Below are 19,728 nucleotides of genomic sequence, written 5' to 3' on the forward strand. Positions count from 1 at the left end.
AGGGAGTTTCCACACACTAGCCCCTTCAATGGCAGAGATGGGGGGTGGTTGGGGGCGAAGCTTCAGAGCCACGGAGAAGAGAGCAGCAACAGGGGTGCAGAGGGCAAAGCAGAGAGATTCCCGCACAGAGGATCGCTGCCGACCAGTACTCACCAGCCTGAGAGGCTTGTCTGCTCACCTACTGGGGTGGGCGGGGGCTGCGAGCTGAGGCCCAGGCTTCGGACGTCAGACCCCAGGGAGAGGACTGGGGTTGGCTGCGTGAACACAGCCTGAAGGGGGCTAGTGTGCCACAGCTAGCCAGGAGGGAGTCTGGGAAAAAGTCTGGAACTGCCCAAGAGTCAAGACACCATTGTTTCGGGGTGGGCGAGGAGAAGAGATTCAGAACACCACCTAAATGAGCATCAGAGACAGGTGTGAGCCGCGACTATCAGCACGGACGCCAGAGACAGGCATGAAATGCTAAGGCTGCTACTGCAGCCACCAAGAAGCCTGTGTGCAAGCCATTAAGAATCACTATCCACACCTTCCCTCCCAGGAGCCTGTGCAGCCCACCACTGCCAGGGTCCCGGGATGCAGGGACAACTTCCCCAGGAGAACACATGGCACGTCCCAGCCTGTTGCAATGTCACACTGGCCTCTGCTGCTGCAAGCTTGCTCCACATTCCATACCCCTCCCTCCTGCTAGCGTGAGTGAGCCAGAGCCCCCTAATCAGCCGCTACTTTAACCCCCTTCTGTCCAGGGGAAGAACAGACGCCAGAGGGCAAGCTACGTGCAGAGTCGGGGCCAAATCCAAGGCTGAACCCCATCCAAGGCTGAACCCCAGGAGCTGTGCAAACAAAGAAGAGAAAGGGAAATTTCTCTGTGCAGCCTCAGCAGCAGCAGATTAAATCTCCACAATCAACTTGATGTACCCTGCACCTGTGGAATACCTGAATAGACAATGAGTCATCCCAAAATTGAGGCAGTGGACTTCGGGAGCAACTGTAGACTTGGGGTTTGCTGTATGTGACTGACTAGTTTCTGCTTTTTGTGTTTATCTTAGTATAGTTTTTAGTGCTTGTTATCACTGGTGGATTTGTTTATTGGTTTCGTTGCTCTCTTCTTTTTATTACTTTTTTATTTCTTAATTTTAACAATACTATTTTTATTTTAATAACTTTATTTTATTTTACTATTTTTCTTTCTTTTTTTTTTTCTTCTCCCTTTTCTTCTGAGCCATGTGGCTGACAGGGTCTTGGTGCTCCGGTGGGGTGTCAGACCTGTGCCTCTGAGGTGGGAGAGCCAAGTTCAGGACACTGGTCCACCATAGACCTTCTGGCTCCACGTACTATCAAATGGTGAAAGCTCTCCCAGAGATCTCCAGCTCAATGCTAAGACCCAGCACCATTCAAAGACTAGAAAGCTACAGTGCTGGACACCCCATGCCAAACAACTAGCAAGACAGGAATACAACCCCACCCATTAGCAGAGAGGCTGCCTAAAATCATAATAAGTTCACAGACACCCCAAAACACACCACCGGACACAGTCCTGCCCACCAGAAAGACAAGACCAGCCTCATCCACCAGAAGACAGGCACCAGTCCCCTCCACCAAGAAGCCTACACAACACACTAAACCAACCTTACCTACTGGAGGCAGACACCAAAAACAATGGGAACTATGTACCTGCAGCCTGCAAAAACGAGACCCAAAATGCAGTAAGTTAAGCAAAATGAGAAGACAGAGAAATATGCAGCAGATGAAGGAGCAAAGTAAAAACCCACCAGACCAAACAAATGGAGAGGAAACAGGCAGTCTACCTGAAAAAGAATTCAGAATAATGACAGTAAAGATGATCCAAAAATCTTGGAAACAGAATGGAAAAAATACAAGAAACATTTAACAAGGACCTAGAACTAAAGAGCAAACAAACAACGATGAACCACACAATAAATGAAATTAAAAATTCTCTAGAAGGAATCAATAGCAGAATAACTGAGGCAGAAGAACGGATAAGTGACCTGGAAGATAAAATAGTGAAAGTAACTACCACAGAGCAAATAAAGAAAAAAGAATGAAAAGAATTGAGGACAGTCTCAGAGACCTCTGGGACAAGATTAAATGCACTAACATTCAAATTATAGGGGTCCTAGAAGAAGAAGAGAAAAAGAAAGGGACTGAGAAAATATTTGAAGAGATTATAGGTGAAAACTTCCCTACTATGGGAAAGGAAATAGCCACTCAAGTCCAGGAAGTGCAGAGAGTCCCATACAGGATAAATCCAAGGAGAAACAGGCCAAGACACATATTAATCAAACTATCAAAAATTAAAGACAAAGAAAAAATATTAAAAGCAGCATGGAAAAGCAACAAATAACTTACAAGGGAATCCCCATAAGGTTAATAGCTGATCTTTCAGCAGAAACTCTGCAAGCCAGAAGGGAGTGGCAGGACACATTTAAAGTGATGAAAGGGAAAAACCCACAACCAAGATTACTCTACCCAGCAAGGATCTCATTCAGATTCGACAGAGAAATTAAAATCTTTACAGACAAGCAAAAGCTAAGAGAATTCAGCACCAGCAAACCAGCTTTACAACAAATGCTAAAGGAACTTCTCTAGGCAGGAAACACAAGAGAAGGAAAAGACCTACAAAAACAGACCCAAAACAATTAAGAAAATGGTCATAGAAACATACATATCGATAACTACCTTAAATGTAAATGGATTAAGTGCTCCAACCAAAAGACATAGACTGGCTGAATGGATACAAAAACAAGACCTATATATATGCTGTCTACAAGAGACCCACTTCAGACCTCGAGACACATACAGACTGAAAGTGAGGGGATGGAAAAAGATATTCCATGCAAATGGAAATCAAAAGAAAGCTGGAGTAGCAATTCTCATATCAGACAAAATAGACTTTAAAATAAAGACTATTACAAGAGACAAAGAAGGACACTACATAGTGATCAAGGGATCAATCCAAGAAGAAGATATAACAATTGTAAATATTTCTGCACCCAACATAGGAGCACCTCAATACATAAGGCAAATGCTAACAGCCATAAGAGGGGAAATTGACAGTAACACAATCATAGTAGGGGACTTTAACACCCCACTTTCACTAATGGACAGATCTTCCAAAATGAAAGTAAATAAGGAAACACAAGCTTTAAATGATACATTAAACAAAATGGACTTAATTGATATTTATAGGACATTCCATCCAAAAACAACGGAATACACTTTCTTCTCAAGTGCTCATGGAACATTCTCCAGGATAGATCATATATTGGGTAACAAATCAAGCCTTGGTAAATTTAAGAGAACTGAAATCATATCAAGTATCTTTTCCAACCACAACGCTATGAGACTAGATATCAATTACAGGAAAAAAACTGTAAAAAATACAAACACATGGAGGCTAAACAATACGCTACTAAATAACCAAGAGATCACTGAAGAAATCAAAGAGGAAATCAAAAAATACCTACAAACAAATGACAATGAAAACACGACCACCCAAAACCTACGGGATGCAGCAAAAGCAGTTCTAACAGGGAAGTTTATGGCAATACAATCCTACCTCAAGAAACAGGAAACATCTCAAATAAACAACCTAACCTTACACCTAAAGCAATTAGAGAAAGAAGAACAAAAAAAACCCAAAGTTAGCAGAGGAAAGAAATCATAAAGATCAGATCAAAAATAAATGAAAAAGAAATGAAGGAAACAAAAGCAAAGATCAATAAAACTAAAAGGTGGTTCTTTGAGAAGATAAACAAAATTGATAAACCATTAGTCAGACTCATGAAGAAAAAAAGGGAGAAGACTCAAATCAATAGAATTGGAAATGAAAAAGGAGAAGTAACTACTGACACTGCAGAAATACAAAGGATCATGAGAGATTACTACAAGCACTTATATGCCAATAAAATGGACAACCTGGAAGAAATGGACAAATTCTTAAAAGCACAACCTTCCAAGACTGAACCAGGAAGAAACAGAAAATATAACAGACCAATCACAAGCACTGAAATTGAGACTGTGATTAAAAATCTTCCAACAAACAAAAGCCCAGGACCAGATGGCTTCACAGGTGAATTCTATCAAACATTTAGAGAAGAGCTAACACCTATCCTTCTCAAACTCTTCCAAAATATAGCAGAGGGAGGAATACTCCCAAACGCATTCTACGAGGCCACCATCACCCTGATACCAAAACCAGACAAAGATGTCACAAAGAAAGAAAACTAGAGGCCAATATCACTGATGAACATAGATGCAAAAATCCTCAACAAAATACTAGCAAACAGAATCCAACACCACATTAAAAGGATCACACACCATGATCAAGTGGGGTTTATCACAGGAACGCAAGGATTCTTCAATATATGCAAATAAATCAATGTGATAAACCATATTAACAAACGGAAGGAGTAAAACCATATGATCTTCTCAATAGATGCAGAAAAAGCTTTTGACAAAATTCAACAACCATTTACAATAAAAACTCTCCAGAAAGTAGGCATAGAGGGAACTTACCTCAACATAATAAAGGCCATACATGACAAACCCACAGCCAACATCGTTCTCAATGGTGAAAAACTGAAACCACTTCCTCTAAGATCAGGAACAAGACAAGGTTGTCCACTCTCACCACTATTATTCAACATAGCTTGGAAGTTTTAGCCACAGCAATTAGAGAAGGAAAAGAAATAAAAGGAATCCAAATCGGAAAAGAAGAAGTAAAGCTGTCACTGTTTGCAGATGAAATGATAGTATACATAAAGAATCCTAAGGATGCTACCAGAAAACTACTAGAGTTAATCAATGAATTTGGTAAAGTAGCAGGATACAAAATTAATGCACAGAAATCTCTTGCATTCCTATACACTAATGATGAAAAATCTGAAAGAGAAATTAAGGAAACACTCCCATTTACCACTGCAACAAAAAGAATAGAATACCTAGGAATAAACCTACCTAAGGAGACAAAAGATCTGTATGCAGAAAACTATAAGACAATGATGAAAGGAATTAAAGATTATAGAAACAGATGGACGGATATACCATGTTGTTGGATTGGAAGAATCAACATTGTGAAAATGACTATACTACCCAAAGCAATCTACAGATTCAATGCAATCCCTATCAAACTACCAATGGCATTTTTCACAGAACTAGAACAAAAAATTTCACAATTTGTATGGAACACAAAAGACCCCAAATTGCCAAAGCAATCTTGAGAAAGAAAAACAGAGCTGGAGGAATCAGGCTCCCTGACTTCAGACTATACTATAAAGCTACCGTAATCAAGACACAAGTACTGGCACAAAAACAGAAATATAGATCAATGGAACAGGATAGAAAGCCCAGAGATAAACCCACACACATATGGTCACCTTATTTTTGATTAAGGAGGCAAGAATGTACAACGGAGAAAGGACAGCCTCTTCAATAAGTCGTGCTGGGAAAACTGGACAGCTACATGTAAAAGAATGAATTTAGAACGCTCCCTAACACCATACACAAAAATAAACTCAAAATGGATTAAAGACCTAAATGTAAGGCCAGAAACTATAAAACTCTTAGAGGAAAACACAGGCAGAACACTCTATGACATAAATCACAGCAAGATCCTTTTTGACCCACCTCCTAGAGAAATGGAAATAAAAACAAAAATAAACAAATGGGACCTAATGAAACTTAAAAGAATTTGCACAGCAAAGGAAACCATAAACAAGGTGAAAAGACAACCCTCAGAATGGGAGAAAATATTTGCAAATGAAGCAACTGACAAAGGATTAATCTCCAAAATTTATAAGCAGTTCATGCAGCTCAATATCAAAAAAACAAACTACCCGATCCAAAAATGGGCAGAAGACCTAAATAGACATTTTCCAAAGATATACAGATTTCCAACAAACACATGAAAGGATGCTCAACATCACTAATCACTAGAGAAATGCAAATCAAAACTACAATAAGGTATCACCTCACACCAGTCAGAAGGGCCATCATCAAAAAATCTACAAACAATAAATGCTGGAGAGGGTGCAGAGAAAAGGGACCCCTCTTGCACTGTTGGTAGGAATGTAAATTGATACAGCCACTAGGGAGAACAGTATGGAGGTTCCTTAAAAAACTAAAAATAGAACTACCATATGACCCAAGAATCCCACTACTGGGCATATACCCAAAGAAAACCATAATTCAAAAAGAGTCATATACCACAATGTTCACTGCAGCTCTATTTACAATAGCCAAGATATCGAAGCAGCCTAAGTGTCCATCAACAGATGAATGGATAAAGAAGATGTGGCACATATATACAATGGAATATTACTCAGCCATAAAAAGAAATGAAACTGAGTTATTTGTAGTGAGGTGGATGGATCTAGAGTCTGTCATACAGAGTGAAGTAAGTCAGAAAAAGAGAAACAAACACTGTATGCTAACACATATATATGGAATCTTTAAAAAAAATGGTTCTGAAGAACCTAGAGGCAGGATAGGAATAAAGACAAGTGTAGAGAATGGACTTGAGGACATGGGGAGGGGGAAGGGTAAGCTGGGACGAAGTGAGAGAGTGGCATGGACATATACACACTACTAAATGTAAAATAGACAGCTAATGGGAAGCAGCCATATAGCACAGGGAGATCAGCTCGGTGCTTTGTGACCACCTAGAGGGGTGGGATAGGGAGGGTGGGAAGGAGACGCAAGAGGGAGGAGATATGGGGATACATGTATATGTACAGCTGATTCACTTTGTTATAAAGCAGAAACTAACACACCATTGTGAAGCAATTATACTCCAATAAAGATGTTAAAAAAAATAAAAAAATTTAAAAAAATAAATGAAGGAAAGAATAGCAGAGATCATTAAAACTAAAAGCTGCTTCTTTGAGAAGATAAACAAAATTGATAAACCATTAGCCAGACTCATCAAGAAAAAAAGGGAGAAGACTGAAATCAAGAGAATTAGAAATGTAAACGGAGAAGTAACAACTGATTCAGTGTCAGGTTGTTCTTTTCTAAGAAGTAACAACTGACACTGCAGAAATACAATGGATTCTTAGAAAAGATTTTCTAAGAATCCTTTCTAAATACAAACGATTCCTGCAAGAGGGAGGGGATATGGGGATATATGTATACGTATAGCTGATTCACTTTGTTATACAGCTGAAACTGATAGACCATTGTAAAGTAATTATACTCCAGTAAAGATGTTAAAAAAATAATAATAATGTAAAGAATAAATGAATGGAAAGTAGAAAAAAAAACTTAAGTGCAATTAAAATAAGTGAACTGAAAAAGAAGACAAATAAAAGAATGAGCGATTCACCAAATAAGAAATAAACACATTAAAAATATTCTTGAGAAGAGGACACTGGGTTGGCATTCTTCTAAAATTATAATGCTAAATGCTGATGAAGGGTTTGATGAAGAAGAGGGGAGTATAAATTGACAATCTCCCTTGAAAGCTATAGTGGAAGGCTGTTTCAGGAATATTAAAAATATTTATGTCTTTTGTTCTGACAAATCTTTTATGAATCTATCTGTTCTAAGCTAAACAGAGATTTGGTTGAAGATTTATGTATGAGGATGTTCAACACAGTATTATTTAACATAGAGAAAAACCTGTACAGTATAGATTAATGGTTTAGTTTGATTATTCATAAAATTGTATATCACATAACTATTAAAAATCATATTTTCTTAGAACATTCAGTGTCATGTGGAAATGTTCATGATATAATATTTAAAATTGAAAGAATGGTAAGTTATTTACACGGAATGACTCAATTTTGTAAAATTCACACACAAATACACACACTCACAAACAACTGAAATATCAGAAGGAAATCCACAAGCATGTTCCTAATAATTATCTTTGGGTTGTAGGATTATGGGTGATTATTATTATCATCTTTATACTACTCTATATTTTCCCAATTTCTACAGTGAGCAGTTATTAATTTTACTACTTAGAGAATATAAAAAAGGGGACTTCCCTGGTGGCGCAGCCGTTAAAAATCTGCCTGCCAATGCAGGGGACACAAGTTCGATCCCTGGTCCGGGAAGATCCCACATGCTGTGGAGCAACTAAGCCCGTGTGCCACAACTACTGAGCTTGTGCTCTAGAGCCTGCGAGCCACAATTACTGAGCCCGAGCGCCACACTACTGAAGCCCGCGTGCCCAGAGCCCATGCTCCGCAACAAGAGAAGCCACCGCAATGAGAAGCCCACGCACCACGGCGAAGAGTAGCACCCACTCGCCGCAACTAGAGAAAGCCTGCACGCAGTGACGAGGACCCAACGCAGCGCCCCCCAAAATAAATAAATAATAAGGAAGTTATAAAAAAGGAAATGGTGGGATAAAATGTAAATAACAGAAAATAAAATTATATAGCCACTCTAATCCTGACTCAGTAAGCCAAACAGTCCACGATTGGTTAAATTTGGATAAATTATAATTTCAAATATTCAGGGAGGATCCTGAACAGAAAGCAAATTAAGAAGAAGAAAGGTACACCAACTGAGGTCCAGTCATCCTACAATAGCACAACAAACTCCCAATACATGAATTCAGTAGCATTTCCCCACTTAATGCCTACTGAAATTATAACATCTAATTAGAGAATTAGTTACAGCTGACTTACTCCCTTACAGAAAGTCTGTAAATGATTATTTTGTTTTGAGGAGGGGTTATCACATAAAAATAAAAAATACAAAACTGCAGACGGAAATTTTTGTTAAGTCAGTAGTCAACAGAAGATAATGGAATCTGTTTACTTCTGCCTGCAACCACAAGTTAGTCTAATGATGTACTGTCTCTTCTCCTAAATGATTAATGCTGAATTAAACACTTTCCTTCATGACTGGGCTGGTTTGTAGTAATTTTGCATTTGCATAAATGAGCGAGCTCTAATGGACTGAGTTGAAAAGGTCAGCTATCAGCCCAACCACAGATGACTTCCACTAAGACTTACACAGTTCCTAAATGTTCTTCTAATTTAAACATTTTTTATTGTCTAAAAATGTATTTTGTCTTATGCAACTTGTATTGCTTTAAAAGTATACCCAAATAAATTTGCAAACAAATTTCATATTGAAATCATTTTGGAGAACACACTGATTAAAAGATGTCTTCACTAAAGTCCTTTGAAAGTAAAGGATTATTTTATGAAGAACTAATCATACACATATCCCTAATTTCCATCTTTAAAAAATTTAGATTTTTTCACATACCAGGTTTACTTAAGTAAGACAAGACACCCCTTCTGTGTAGGTTAGGACATAGTAAAAGATGACCTAAGATCAAGGCCAAGATCCTTGTCTCTCTGTGTCTCACTTCTCTCATATATAAATTGGGGATACTTCCATCTAATGTATAAGGTTATGAGAGTAAAGTGGAATAACAATGTGATACCACTGGATCCAGATCAATGATTGTCAAACTTTAGTGTGTGTCAGATCACTAGAGAGGGCTCATTCCCAGAGTTTCTGATTCAGCAAGTCTGGGGCTCAGCCAGAGATTCTGTGTTTCTAACAAGTTCCCAGGTGATGCTGATCTGGCCGGTCTGGGACCACACTTCAAGAACTACGGATCTAGACAGACCTGGGCACAATTTACTAATCCTGGGCACTTAGCTTCTCTGAAACAGTTTTTCTGACTCTTAAACTAGAAATATAACTACCTCATTGTGGAGTTTAGGAATTATGGAAGTAATGCACATTGCCTGTTGAACACAGTGCCTAGTTTATAAGACAGTGGTAATAGTAGTTGTTACCACCATTATTGCTACTATTTCTACTAAGCAATGGAACATGTAGAACATTAACACCAGAAAATTTTTTAATCGCATTAAACTGCACTGTAATTTAAAGTTCCTTATATTTTACATTAATTCCTTTTCTGACAAAATTATAAGAGTTAATTATAAACTAGTTGATAAATTTCTATAACACCTTTTTTGTAGCAGTTAAGAGAATGGCTCTAGAGCACAACTGTTTGTGTTCAAATTCCAGTTCTGTAATATACCACGTGTCTGTGGCCCCCAGTTTCCTTATCCATAAAATAAAAACAATAATAGTACCTACTTCATAAGGTTGTGAGAACTGAACGGCTTAACCTACATAAACCTCTGAATAGTGCCTGGCATAAAATAAACATTTGATAAATGTAGCTATCATTATTATTATTACTATTATTCCAATACACTATCAGTAATATTATAAATATATACATATTTATATATACATCAAAGCATTAAATAGGTTTAATTTTATTTGAAGGTAAAATTCAAATAACTGGGTATTTTTCTAATTATTAGTATGAACTATAGACTATTTAGTCTTTTATTAGGTTGAGACATATGAACTGCTGATATGTAACTACTTTTGACTGATAAAAACAGTACATACTTTCATACGGCTGAAGCTAGTAGCTTTCACCCCAACCTCTCTGAGCATTCCTTTGAGCCCATTGATGGTTCTACCCTAGTGCACTCCAAGGTTTGCTTTTCAGCTCTCTTTTCACTCAGATTTCCCAGGAGGTTCATACCCACAACTATTACAGTTTTAACCACAGACTGAAAATCCAGAGGTTTTATCTAGCTCATAGATACATTTTGTTGGCCTACATAATTGTTTTTTAAAACCTGAAGATTTAACACTCACATATTCAAACTCTCACTCACAAAAAAATCTGGATTTCTGGCTTCTCTTGAAAAACTGGATGATCTAGCAACACTGGACAAGCATTACCAAAAGCCTACAACTGTCTGGAATTAAGTAGCAGCTACCACTTCAAATAGGGCATGAGTTCTCTAAATTGCTAGTCTTCAGTCAGCTTTACTCTTCACTCATTTACTTATCTGCCTAGCCCTGAGGCATTCAATTTTTCAAATTTTAATTCTACCTTCCAGCAATATGTTGATAACACTAATCTCCATCTCCAGCCCAGACTCAGATCCAATTGGCATCACCATCAATACCTGTGAGTCTCACAGACACCTCAAATATAAGTCCTTCACCACCTCTGTTTTAGATTCTCTATTTCAGACGTTGACAACATCCAAACAAAAGAGTAAGCCAAGCCTTACAAACACATTTACTACTCTCATTCTCTCACCTTCCATTTCCAATCAATCAACAGTTCCTAAAGATTTATCAATACTTCCTAAAAATCTCAAGTCTATTTTCCTCTTCTCCTTCCCCATTACCAATGCTTTAATCCACTCAGGGCCTTAACAATCAAGGCTATTTATCTAGAGCCCCCGTCTTACTCGTCTCCTCTCTGCTTAAAACTCTGCTTCATTGGCTCCTCACAGACTCAGGATAAAATTAAAACCTTTTCATATTAGATGTAGGCCTCTGACTATCTTTACAGCCTCATCTCCTGCTCACTGTTCTAAAGGTACCAAACATTCGTAGTTCTCTGAACATATCCGGTAGCATCATATTTCCATACCTTTGTACATGCTACAACAACCCATTTGCCTGGTAAATTTCTGTTCAATCTTCAGAACTCTACCAGTTAGAGGAGGTAAGGAGGCAGAGGTGGGAGACAGAGCCTGGTGACAGGGGACTTTTAATTTTTATATTATATAATTCTGAACAACTCAAAACTTTTAGAACTAGTATAATTTTAAATTTTGATTATTTTAAAAAGAATTACTCAGTAACAAGAAAAACTCTGCTCTTCTATGCAGCACTGAGTGATTGTCTCTTTTGCCTCTCCATTATTTCAGTGTTCTATACATATTTCTACTACTACAGCATATTTCATACTACATTATATACTTCTTTACAAGCTCCTTAACTTCCTGGCTCATGTCTTATTAACCTGTATACCCTCAGTTCTGAGCACAGGAAGTGACACATACTAGACATACATTGAATGTTTGAACTCAACAGCCAGTCTAATTAATACCAAAACTGCTTTCCACACAATGTCTAGCCAAGAAGCCAAATGCAAAAGACTTTGGCTGACTAATAGGAAAAGTGATCACTTTTTGCTATTGCTCAAAAGGAAAGAGCCAGTTTATAAAGATGAATTGGCGACTATTTTCTTTTTAATCTCTGAAAAATGACAGAATGAAGCTGTCGTTTTCAAACCTTTTTAAAGCTCTAACATGCTAGGATTGTAATTTCAATTATTACCTAAAGGGGAAAAAATAGAGTATTTCTTTTTCAAAACTAAAGTTAATTTAAATTAACTTTGTTTAAAGCATTTTATGGCATCTCTTTAAAACTGGAGATATTCTGAAATATCAAGTTACCAGAACTGGGAATCATTAGAATGAAAAATTATCTGTTGTTTCAGGAAAGTTTGTTCTCTTCATGGCACCAGTCCTCTCAATTATTAACAAATGATGTTTCAGGATACAGGACATGTAGGTCAGTTAGAGATTCAAACCATAGTGGAAATGAAGGTGGTGGGTAATAGCCTGCCTACATATATTTCCATACATTTGACTTTCTTTCTTGTTACTATGGATGAACTGTCCATGCTCCCAGCCAAAGGCAATGCCCCGCCTGTGTATTAGGCCCCATCCTGTCTTGCCTTCTGAAGGACACTGATCCAATAATTCTCCCCTTTCTCTCTTGCATCATCAATTTTTCCCTCTCTACTGAATCACTACCAACAGCATAAAAACATGCTATTATTGCTCTTATCTTTAAAAAAAGATATCTCATCTTTATCTCATTTCCCTCCTCCAGCTACTACTGTATTTCTCACCTTCCCTTTACAGCACAACTTGAAAGCACTGTCTATACTCTCATCTTTAAGTTGCTCTTCTCAAGGTTACCAATAGACTCTTAATTGTTAAATTCTGTGATCATTTCTTAGCCCTCAACTTTCTTGATCAGGAGCATTTGACACAGTTGCTGATGCCTCTCACCTCCTAGAAACACTTTTTATCTTGACTTCCTGGGTACCACATTGACTTGGTTTTCCTCCTCCTTTCTGGTTGCTTCTTTTCGATCCCTTTTGCTAGTTCCACCTCATCTCTGTGTCTTCCAAATAAATGTTGGAGTGCTTCAGAGTTCATTACTTGGACCTCTTCTCTTTTCTCTCTACACTTATTCCCAAATTCTCATGGCTTTAAAAACCACCTATATGCCAATGACTCCCAAATTTATTTCTTCAGCCTGGACTTTTCTCCTGAATTCCACACTTCAACTGCCTACTTGACATCTCCATTTGGATGTCTGATAGGCATCTAGAACTTGATTATAAGTATGTCCAAGGCTAAGTTCCTGATGCCCACCTGCCACTCCCAAACTAGTTCCTCCTGCAATCTTCCCCACCTCAGTTAATGGCAACTCCATTCTTGTTGCTCAAGACAAAAATATGGTGTCATCCTATACTACTGTCTTCCTCTCACATGCTACAGTTCAACCTTCAAAAAAATATAATATCTAACAACAGACTACTACTTAGCAATATAAAAGGAACTACCAATATATGCAACAAGATGGACAAATATTAAAAACATTATACTGAGCTAAAATAAAGCCAGACAAAAGAATACATACTGTATGATTCCATTTATGTGAAACTCTCCAAAAAAAAAAAAATCTAATCTTTAATGATAGATCAGCAGTTGTCTGGAGCCAGAGGCTGGGAGTGGAGACTGACTGAAAGAATAAAAGAATCTTTTGGGTGATAGAAATGTTCTACATCTTCATTATGGTAGCAGTTATATGAGTAAGTAAATGTCAATATTCATTGAACTTTATAGAGTGTACATTTTATTGTATGTTAATTACAGCTCAATACAGTTGATTCCACACACATAATAAGCCAGATAATTACACACACATAAGCCAGATAATCTCATGTTGCCTGAGACTCCCATAACTATTATAGTAGAAAAGTATCCATTTAAAAAATACACATAACACTTCATTTATCCTTGTCATTTAAATGATTCATTAAAGGAATTGGTTGTTTTATAAGCAAGCCACATAAATATGGAAGTGTTAAAGGGGAGGTCAGTTTAACATAAACAATTTAAATCAGAGAAGGTAGATGTGCCTTTGCTCTAGGGGCCTGGGTCTCCTCTCCTTTAAACAGGCAAACAATACAGCTTCTGGAAGTCCAAAGAAGATGTCTCCTTAGTAACTGCAGAGGAGAGAATTCCATACTGCAGCCTTCACCTGCATCTAGCAGCTATTACTTGAAACACATTAAAGTATTCAACTTCATTCAAGTAAAGAGTTCCAGAGTGTGGGCATTATCTGCTTTCATTTATAAGCAGCAGTATATATTTAACCTAAAAATAAAGGCCATGGGCTTTCATAATAAGATTTTAAATGTTTTATGAAATTAAATGTAGTGGAAAATTTCAGGAGGACATCATTAGTTTATAGCAGTCTGAGTAAAGAATATGACCAAACATAATAAATACTTTAAGAATGCTTTTTCCTAAAAGCATTAGAGATATCACGAGTGAGTACACTGGTTTATCTTTATTATATGTAAGCTGGATCTTTCATTTCTATGTGCCAATTTCTTAAACAAGACAATGAAATAAAATAACTTCAATATACTATCCTAGTATAGAAGAACAATAGCTGTCGGAACATCTTGTATAACATATCTGGTCACTGTTAGACTTCATAACCAAAACATTTGTAAGCTATAAATTTACTATTTCTTTATCTTGGTATGCCTAGCATCTATCACAGTGCATTGTCACTTGTAGTTCAAAGAAAGTGCAAATATTCTCAATTTTTAAGCTTCTTGGACTGCTTTAAACATAAAATAGAGGTTACTCTGGATAGGCAAGATAGCAAAAACATTAGTAACAAAGCTAACAGGCATTCCTAATAGATGACAGGTACATTAGGATAGGATCATTAAAATTGACTTTTATTTGCTGGTTTAGAGTTTTCAAAGCAAGATGAAATGAGAATGATCATCTAGTACCTTACCCTATCTACCGGTGAACCATAGCATGCAATGCCGAAACATAGCAGTGGCAGATGGCATTTGGTGTTATGAACTATAAAAAGGATAACAGCAGAGAAATGATGGCTGGCAGACAAGACGCAGAAATGCAGATGAAATGAATGCAAACTTGTAGTTCTTGAAGCAAAGCAAAACCTTTAAGCCAAAGGCTGCTACTAGCTTCAATTTATATTTTGAGTTTTACATGGACAAACACTGCAGCCTTCACAATCAGTCTTTGGACTTTTCATGCAGAAGCAGAGCCACACTCCTCGATAAAGAAGACCAGCAACCTTCTGCAAACACAAGCCAGCAGCAGCAGCCCATCACTCTCTCCCTTCACTGATTTTCATTGTTTCAATTTTTAATTTTCAATTGCAGCCAGATCCACAGTCATTTCAAATAGATCTGTATCCACTGCAGATACGATTAAATCCCTGCCTAACCTGCAGTACCACTTCATCCAGAACGTTCCTGTGCACTCGTTCATGCAGGATCAGTTGCAAAACCATTCAAGTCACCCAGCAAACAACCCAAAAGAGAAGGAAAGAAGCAGCTGGGACTATGAAGAGAAAGAATCTTTTCTTTCAGCTCACCCTGGAAATGGAAGGTTTTCTGATCAACAGTTATTGTGAAGGTGCTGTCGTCCTCATCGTCTATACCAATCACAGCTCCCTGTGAAACAAAGAGCAAAATCCCAATAAGGCAAACAATGACATCAGCAATATTCACTACTGCCACAGCCCTGTAATGCTCAATGCACCGACGACACTGGATGCAGGCTAGACACAGAAAAGGGGAATCTGAGACTCTAGCTTTGCTTAAGGAGGAAGAACTAAACGAACGGATGGCAGGGCACTGTAGTACTCTGCAAGGGTACTTTCTACCCTTGCTTAAGGGGCATGGATATGGTGGAGGGGGAGGGGACAAACATAGAAGCTGAGTCTAGAATCTGTTTAAGAGCCAGCCACTGATCCTTTCGGAGCTTTAGATTGCTCTCTAAAATGTGAGTCACCGGGTTGTCCTGAGGCTCCAAGAACACAAGTGCTCTTCATCAGGCTGCTTCTGTGTTATATTTGTTAGTTCAGAAATGCCAGGCGACACTTGCTTCGAAACACTGTCCCAGTGGCTTCTTCAAGGTATGCTCTCAAAACCACCTGTCCATGGCTCTGCTACTGCACTTCCACATTATACTGTGATTATCTATGTCTGCCTTCTCCCACTGAACCGCTACAAGATCTTGGAAGTCAAGGACTACTTTACTCATTTTGATACATGGCACTCAAGTACACACTCAGTATATGTTTTCTAAATAAAAGCATGAACAGCTCTCCAAAAGGGGGGACGGGGGTAAGGTAGGCCTGCATTTATAAGTTGTTTGTTTCAGGAAGGTGGATAGAGTGGGTTTTAAACTTTTTCTTTTTGGTATTCAACTATATGCAGCATATTAAGACAACAGGAATTAGGAAAGCAACATGAAGCTATGCAAAATAGGGAGTCTACTGGTCAGTGTCCTTAAGAAATAAGTGTCTTAAGTATTCCAGAGAGAATAGCTAGAGAACATGGCACAGGTGTAATGCTCCAGGTTGGTGACAAAACAAGCAGTATGCAACAGACAAAACTAGGACCTTGTAAATGGGGATTGAAAGGACTTAAGGGGCCAAGATGCCTAATCCCATGAAAAAAAAGGCTACTCCTATCCCAGGAGGATTAGGTAATAGAGCCAAACATTTACAGGTTACCACCACCCCTTCCAAAAGTTCGTTTTATGTCACTTTGTCTATTCTAATGCAGGTCTTTCACAAAAGCAGTCTCCAACTTACAATGGTTTGACTTACGATTTTTCAACTTTACGATAGTGTGAAAGCGATACACGTTCAGCAGAAACCGTACTCTGAATTTTGATCTTTTCCTGGGCTAGCAATATGTGGTGATACTCTCTCATGATGCTGGGCAGCAGCTCCCCATCAGCCACGTGATCACAAGGGGGAACAAGATACACCGACAACCATTCTGCACCTAATCAACCATTCTGTTTTTCAGTACAGTATTCAATAAATTACATGAGCTATTCAACACTTTTTATAAAACAGGCTTTGAGTGAGATGATTTTGCCCAGCTGTACGCTCACATAAGTGTTCTGAGCACGTTTAAGATATGTGAGCCTAAGCTATGGTGTTCAGTAGGCTAGGTGTATTAAATGCATTTTTGACTTAAGATATTTTCAATTTATAATAGTTTATTGGTATGTAACCCCATTGTACGTCTGTACCTGTTTTCACTTACCAAAAGAAATCTGGAAAATTTCCAGAAACAGGTGAAAAGCGAAACTCGCATTCAGCATTTGTTTTGCCCTGAGCCGTTACAGAGGCAGTGTTCACGCCAAATAGCAAGAGTAGAACCGCCGAGCTCCCTCCCCAGGAACTACACTCAGCATCAAGCTGCCACAGCTTTGAACTGTGTCTGTGAGCATCTGGGCTTTACCTCTACTTATTTTGCGTATCTGTTAGGAAGCTGCAACCTAAGGTAATTGCTTTTTCACTTTACCCATTTCGCCTTACAATAGGTTTCATAAGAACACTCTTCTTTCAGATAGGAGGGGAAACATGTATTTATTCCTTCTCAGAGGCTGTCTGGATGAACCCCAACTCTATCCAAATCCCAGCAAGTTGAATTACCTTAGTTATTCCTCTGTATCATATTGGGAAGGGATTTTTATCCCCATTTTCACATATGGAAAGTGTAGCTAGAGTATAATGACTTACCCAAGGTCATACAGAGTTAATGGCAGAACCAGACCATTGGTATGGTACCTACTTATTCTATGACAGCAAATAAAGACACACCTTAGTGGGTAAGCACATGTGGGAGCAACTCATTCTGGTTAACTTTATTTCATGGTTAATGGAGTTAGCCTTCTCACTTATGATGTATCAATTATTTGTTGAGTCATAACTAAATACAGCATATGTGCCAGATACAGCCTTGGAATATATAAGAATAATGCCTCCAGTAGAGGAGATAAAACATGTAAAGAGGTGAGTATACATAATATAAGGCAAAAAGTGATCTCTACATGGATGAACTTTGAAAACATGCTAAATAAAAGAAGCTAGTCAGAAAGGACCACATGCTGTATGATTCCATTTACATGAAATGCTCAAAATAGGCAAATTTATACAGACCAAGAGTAGGTTAGTGGTTGCCTAGGGCTGAGGGGCTGGAGAAGGAGGTGGGGTAGAATGAGGAATGACTGCTAATGGGTATGAGTTTCTTTACAGGGTGATGAAAAAATTCTAAAATCGATTGTAGTGATGGTTGCACAAGTCTGTGAATACACTAAAAACATTGAATTGCATACTTTAAATGGGTGAATTGTATGGTATGTGAATTATATCTCAACAAAACTGTTATATAATTCACCACAATTCCAAACTCGGGTTCTTTCTTTTTGGTCCCTTAACGTAAATTCACCAGTTTAGACCTAGTCAATTCAGATAGAAACCTCTCGGTTCTAATACTTGTTCTCCTTTATTCCATCACCACAAGTTGTGCTCATTCCACTTCTGAACTATAATCTCAAATTCGCCAACTCTCCTCCACCCTATGAATTGCTACGGCCCTATTTCAGGGTTTCATCACTTCTTGCTTGATGAAGCAATCTGTCTAAGTCTGGCTACCTTTAGTCCACAGTCCTTGCTATTGCCAGAGTAATATTTATAAAGCACAGACTCTTACAGGAGACCCAGATACTTAAAACTTTCCTTGGTTCTCCATGAACTATTAGGTAAAGTCAACATTTCTTCATAATGCCATTCAAGATTGTTCAAAATCTGGCCCAACCAACCTTTCCACTGTCATCACCTAGCCACTTCCTCCTCACCTCACAGAGATCCTATATGTACTCAGCCTCAACATTTCTTCCATACACTGAAAGAAAACACCAAGAAATTTCACTTTTTCACGTCCTTCCTCAAGTTCAATCCCCCACCACTTGTTAAACAAAAGCAAACCCCCACATCTCCCCCTAGCTACCACCTCCTTTCTTATTGCTTTCACAGAGGAACTTACTGAAAATTGCCCACACCTTAACCTTTCATCTACTCCCAGCAATTGCTTCCTTCCCCACCTCTGCACCAAGCTTCACTCTCACAGGTCTTCAATGACCACTTTACTACTCGAGAGTTTTGTCATACAACATCACTCTGAAGCATTGCTGCTGCCCCTGACCACTTCCTTCTTAAAATTCTCTCCTTCAATGACTCTTTATTACCTAAGCTGTGCTTCAGAAACATTTCTACCTAAGTATCTTTGACAACCTATATGGAAAAGTATTCTTTCCTGGTCCATTATATTTTTCCCCTCCTCTATCCAAAAGCTTCTTTGAAGACTTTGGAACCTATCTTACAACCTCACACTCCAATCCAGTCTTGCCATTACCCTAAGCATTCTTCAATGTACAGAGGCACAATTCACCTGACACTCTGGCCTCTCAGTTTCTTGATTTATTCAACTCAAATAAACTTCATTACCATTCTCCTTCATTCACTCATTCTCACGGCAATTCCCTAGACCTGGATATCATATCATATCCAACATGACAGCCATTAGTCACATGTGGGTATTTAAATTTTTATTATAATTAACTAAAATTTTAAATAAATTCCTCAGTCATATTTCAAATACTCAATAGTTACATGTGGATAGAGACTATGGAACTACACAGTGCAGAAACAGAACATTTTAATGACTGCAGTAAATTCTACTAG

At 38.2% G+C, this 19,728-nt stretch overlaps 1 protein-coding gene across 5 annotated transcripts in view; it reads right to left on the bottom strand.

Annotated features, from left to right (window-relative positions):
• The window catches only part of OSBPL9 (oxysterol binding protein like 9), a 167,526-nt gene that overhangs the window by 94,326 nt on the left and 53,472 nt on the right, over positions 1-19,728 (bottom strand). For all 5 annotated transcript variants that reach the window (XM_049700106.1, XM_004273865.4, XM_004273866.4 and 2 more), the window contains exon 3: positions 15,556-15,634. In XM_049700106.1, coding sequence (XP_049556063.1) covers positions 15,556-15,634 — 79 coding nt within the window. The remainder of the gene's footprint in view (positions 1-15,555; positions 15,635-19,728) is intronic.

The sequence above is a fragment of the Orcinus orca genome, chromosome 1, assembly GCF_937001465.1.
Source record: "Orcinus orca chromosome 1, mOrcOrc1.1, whole genome shotgun sequence".
In the NCBI taxonomy this organism is placed as follows: domain Eukaryota; kingdom Metazoa; phylum Chordata; class Mammalia; order Artiodactyla; family Delphinidae; genus Orcinus; species Orcinus orca.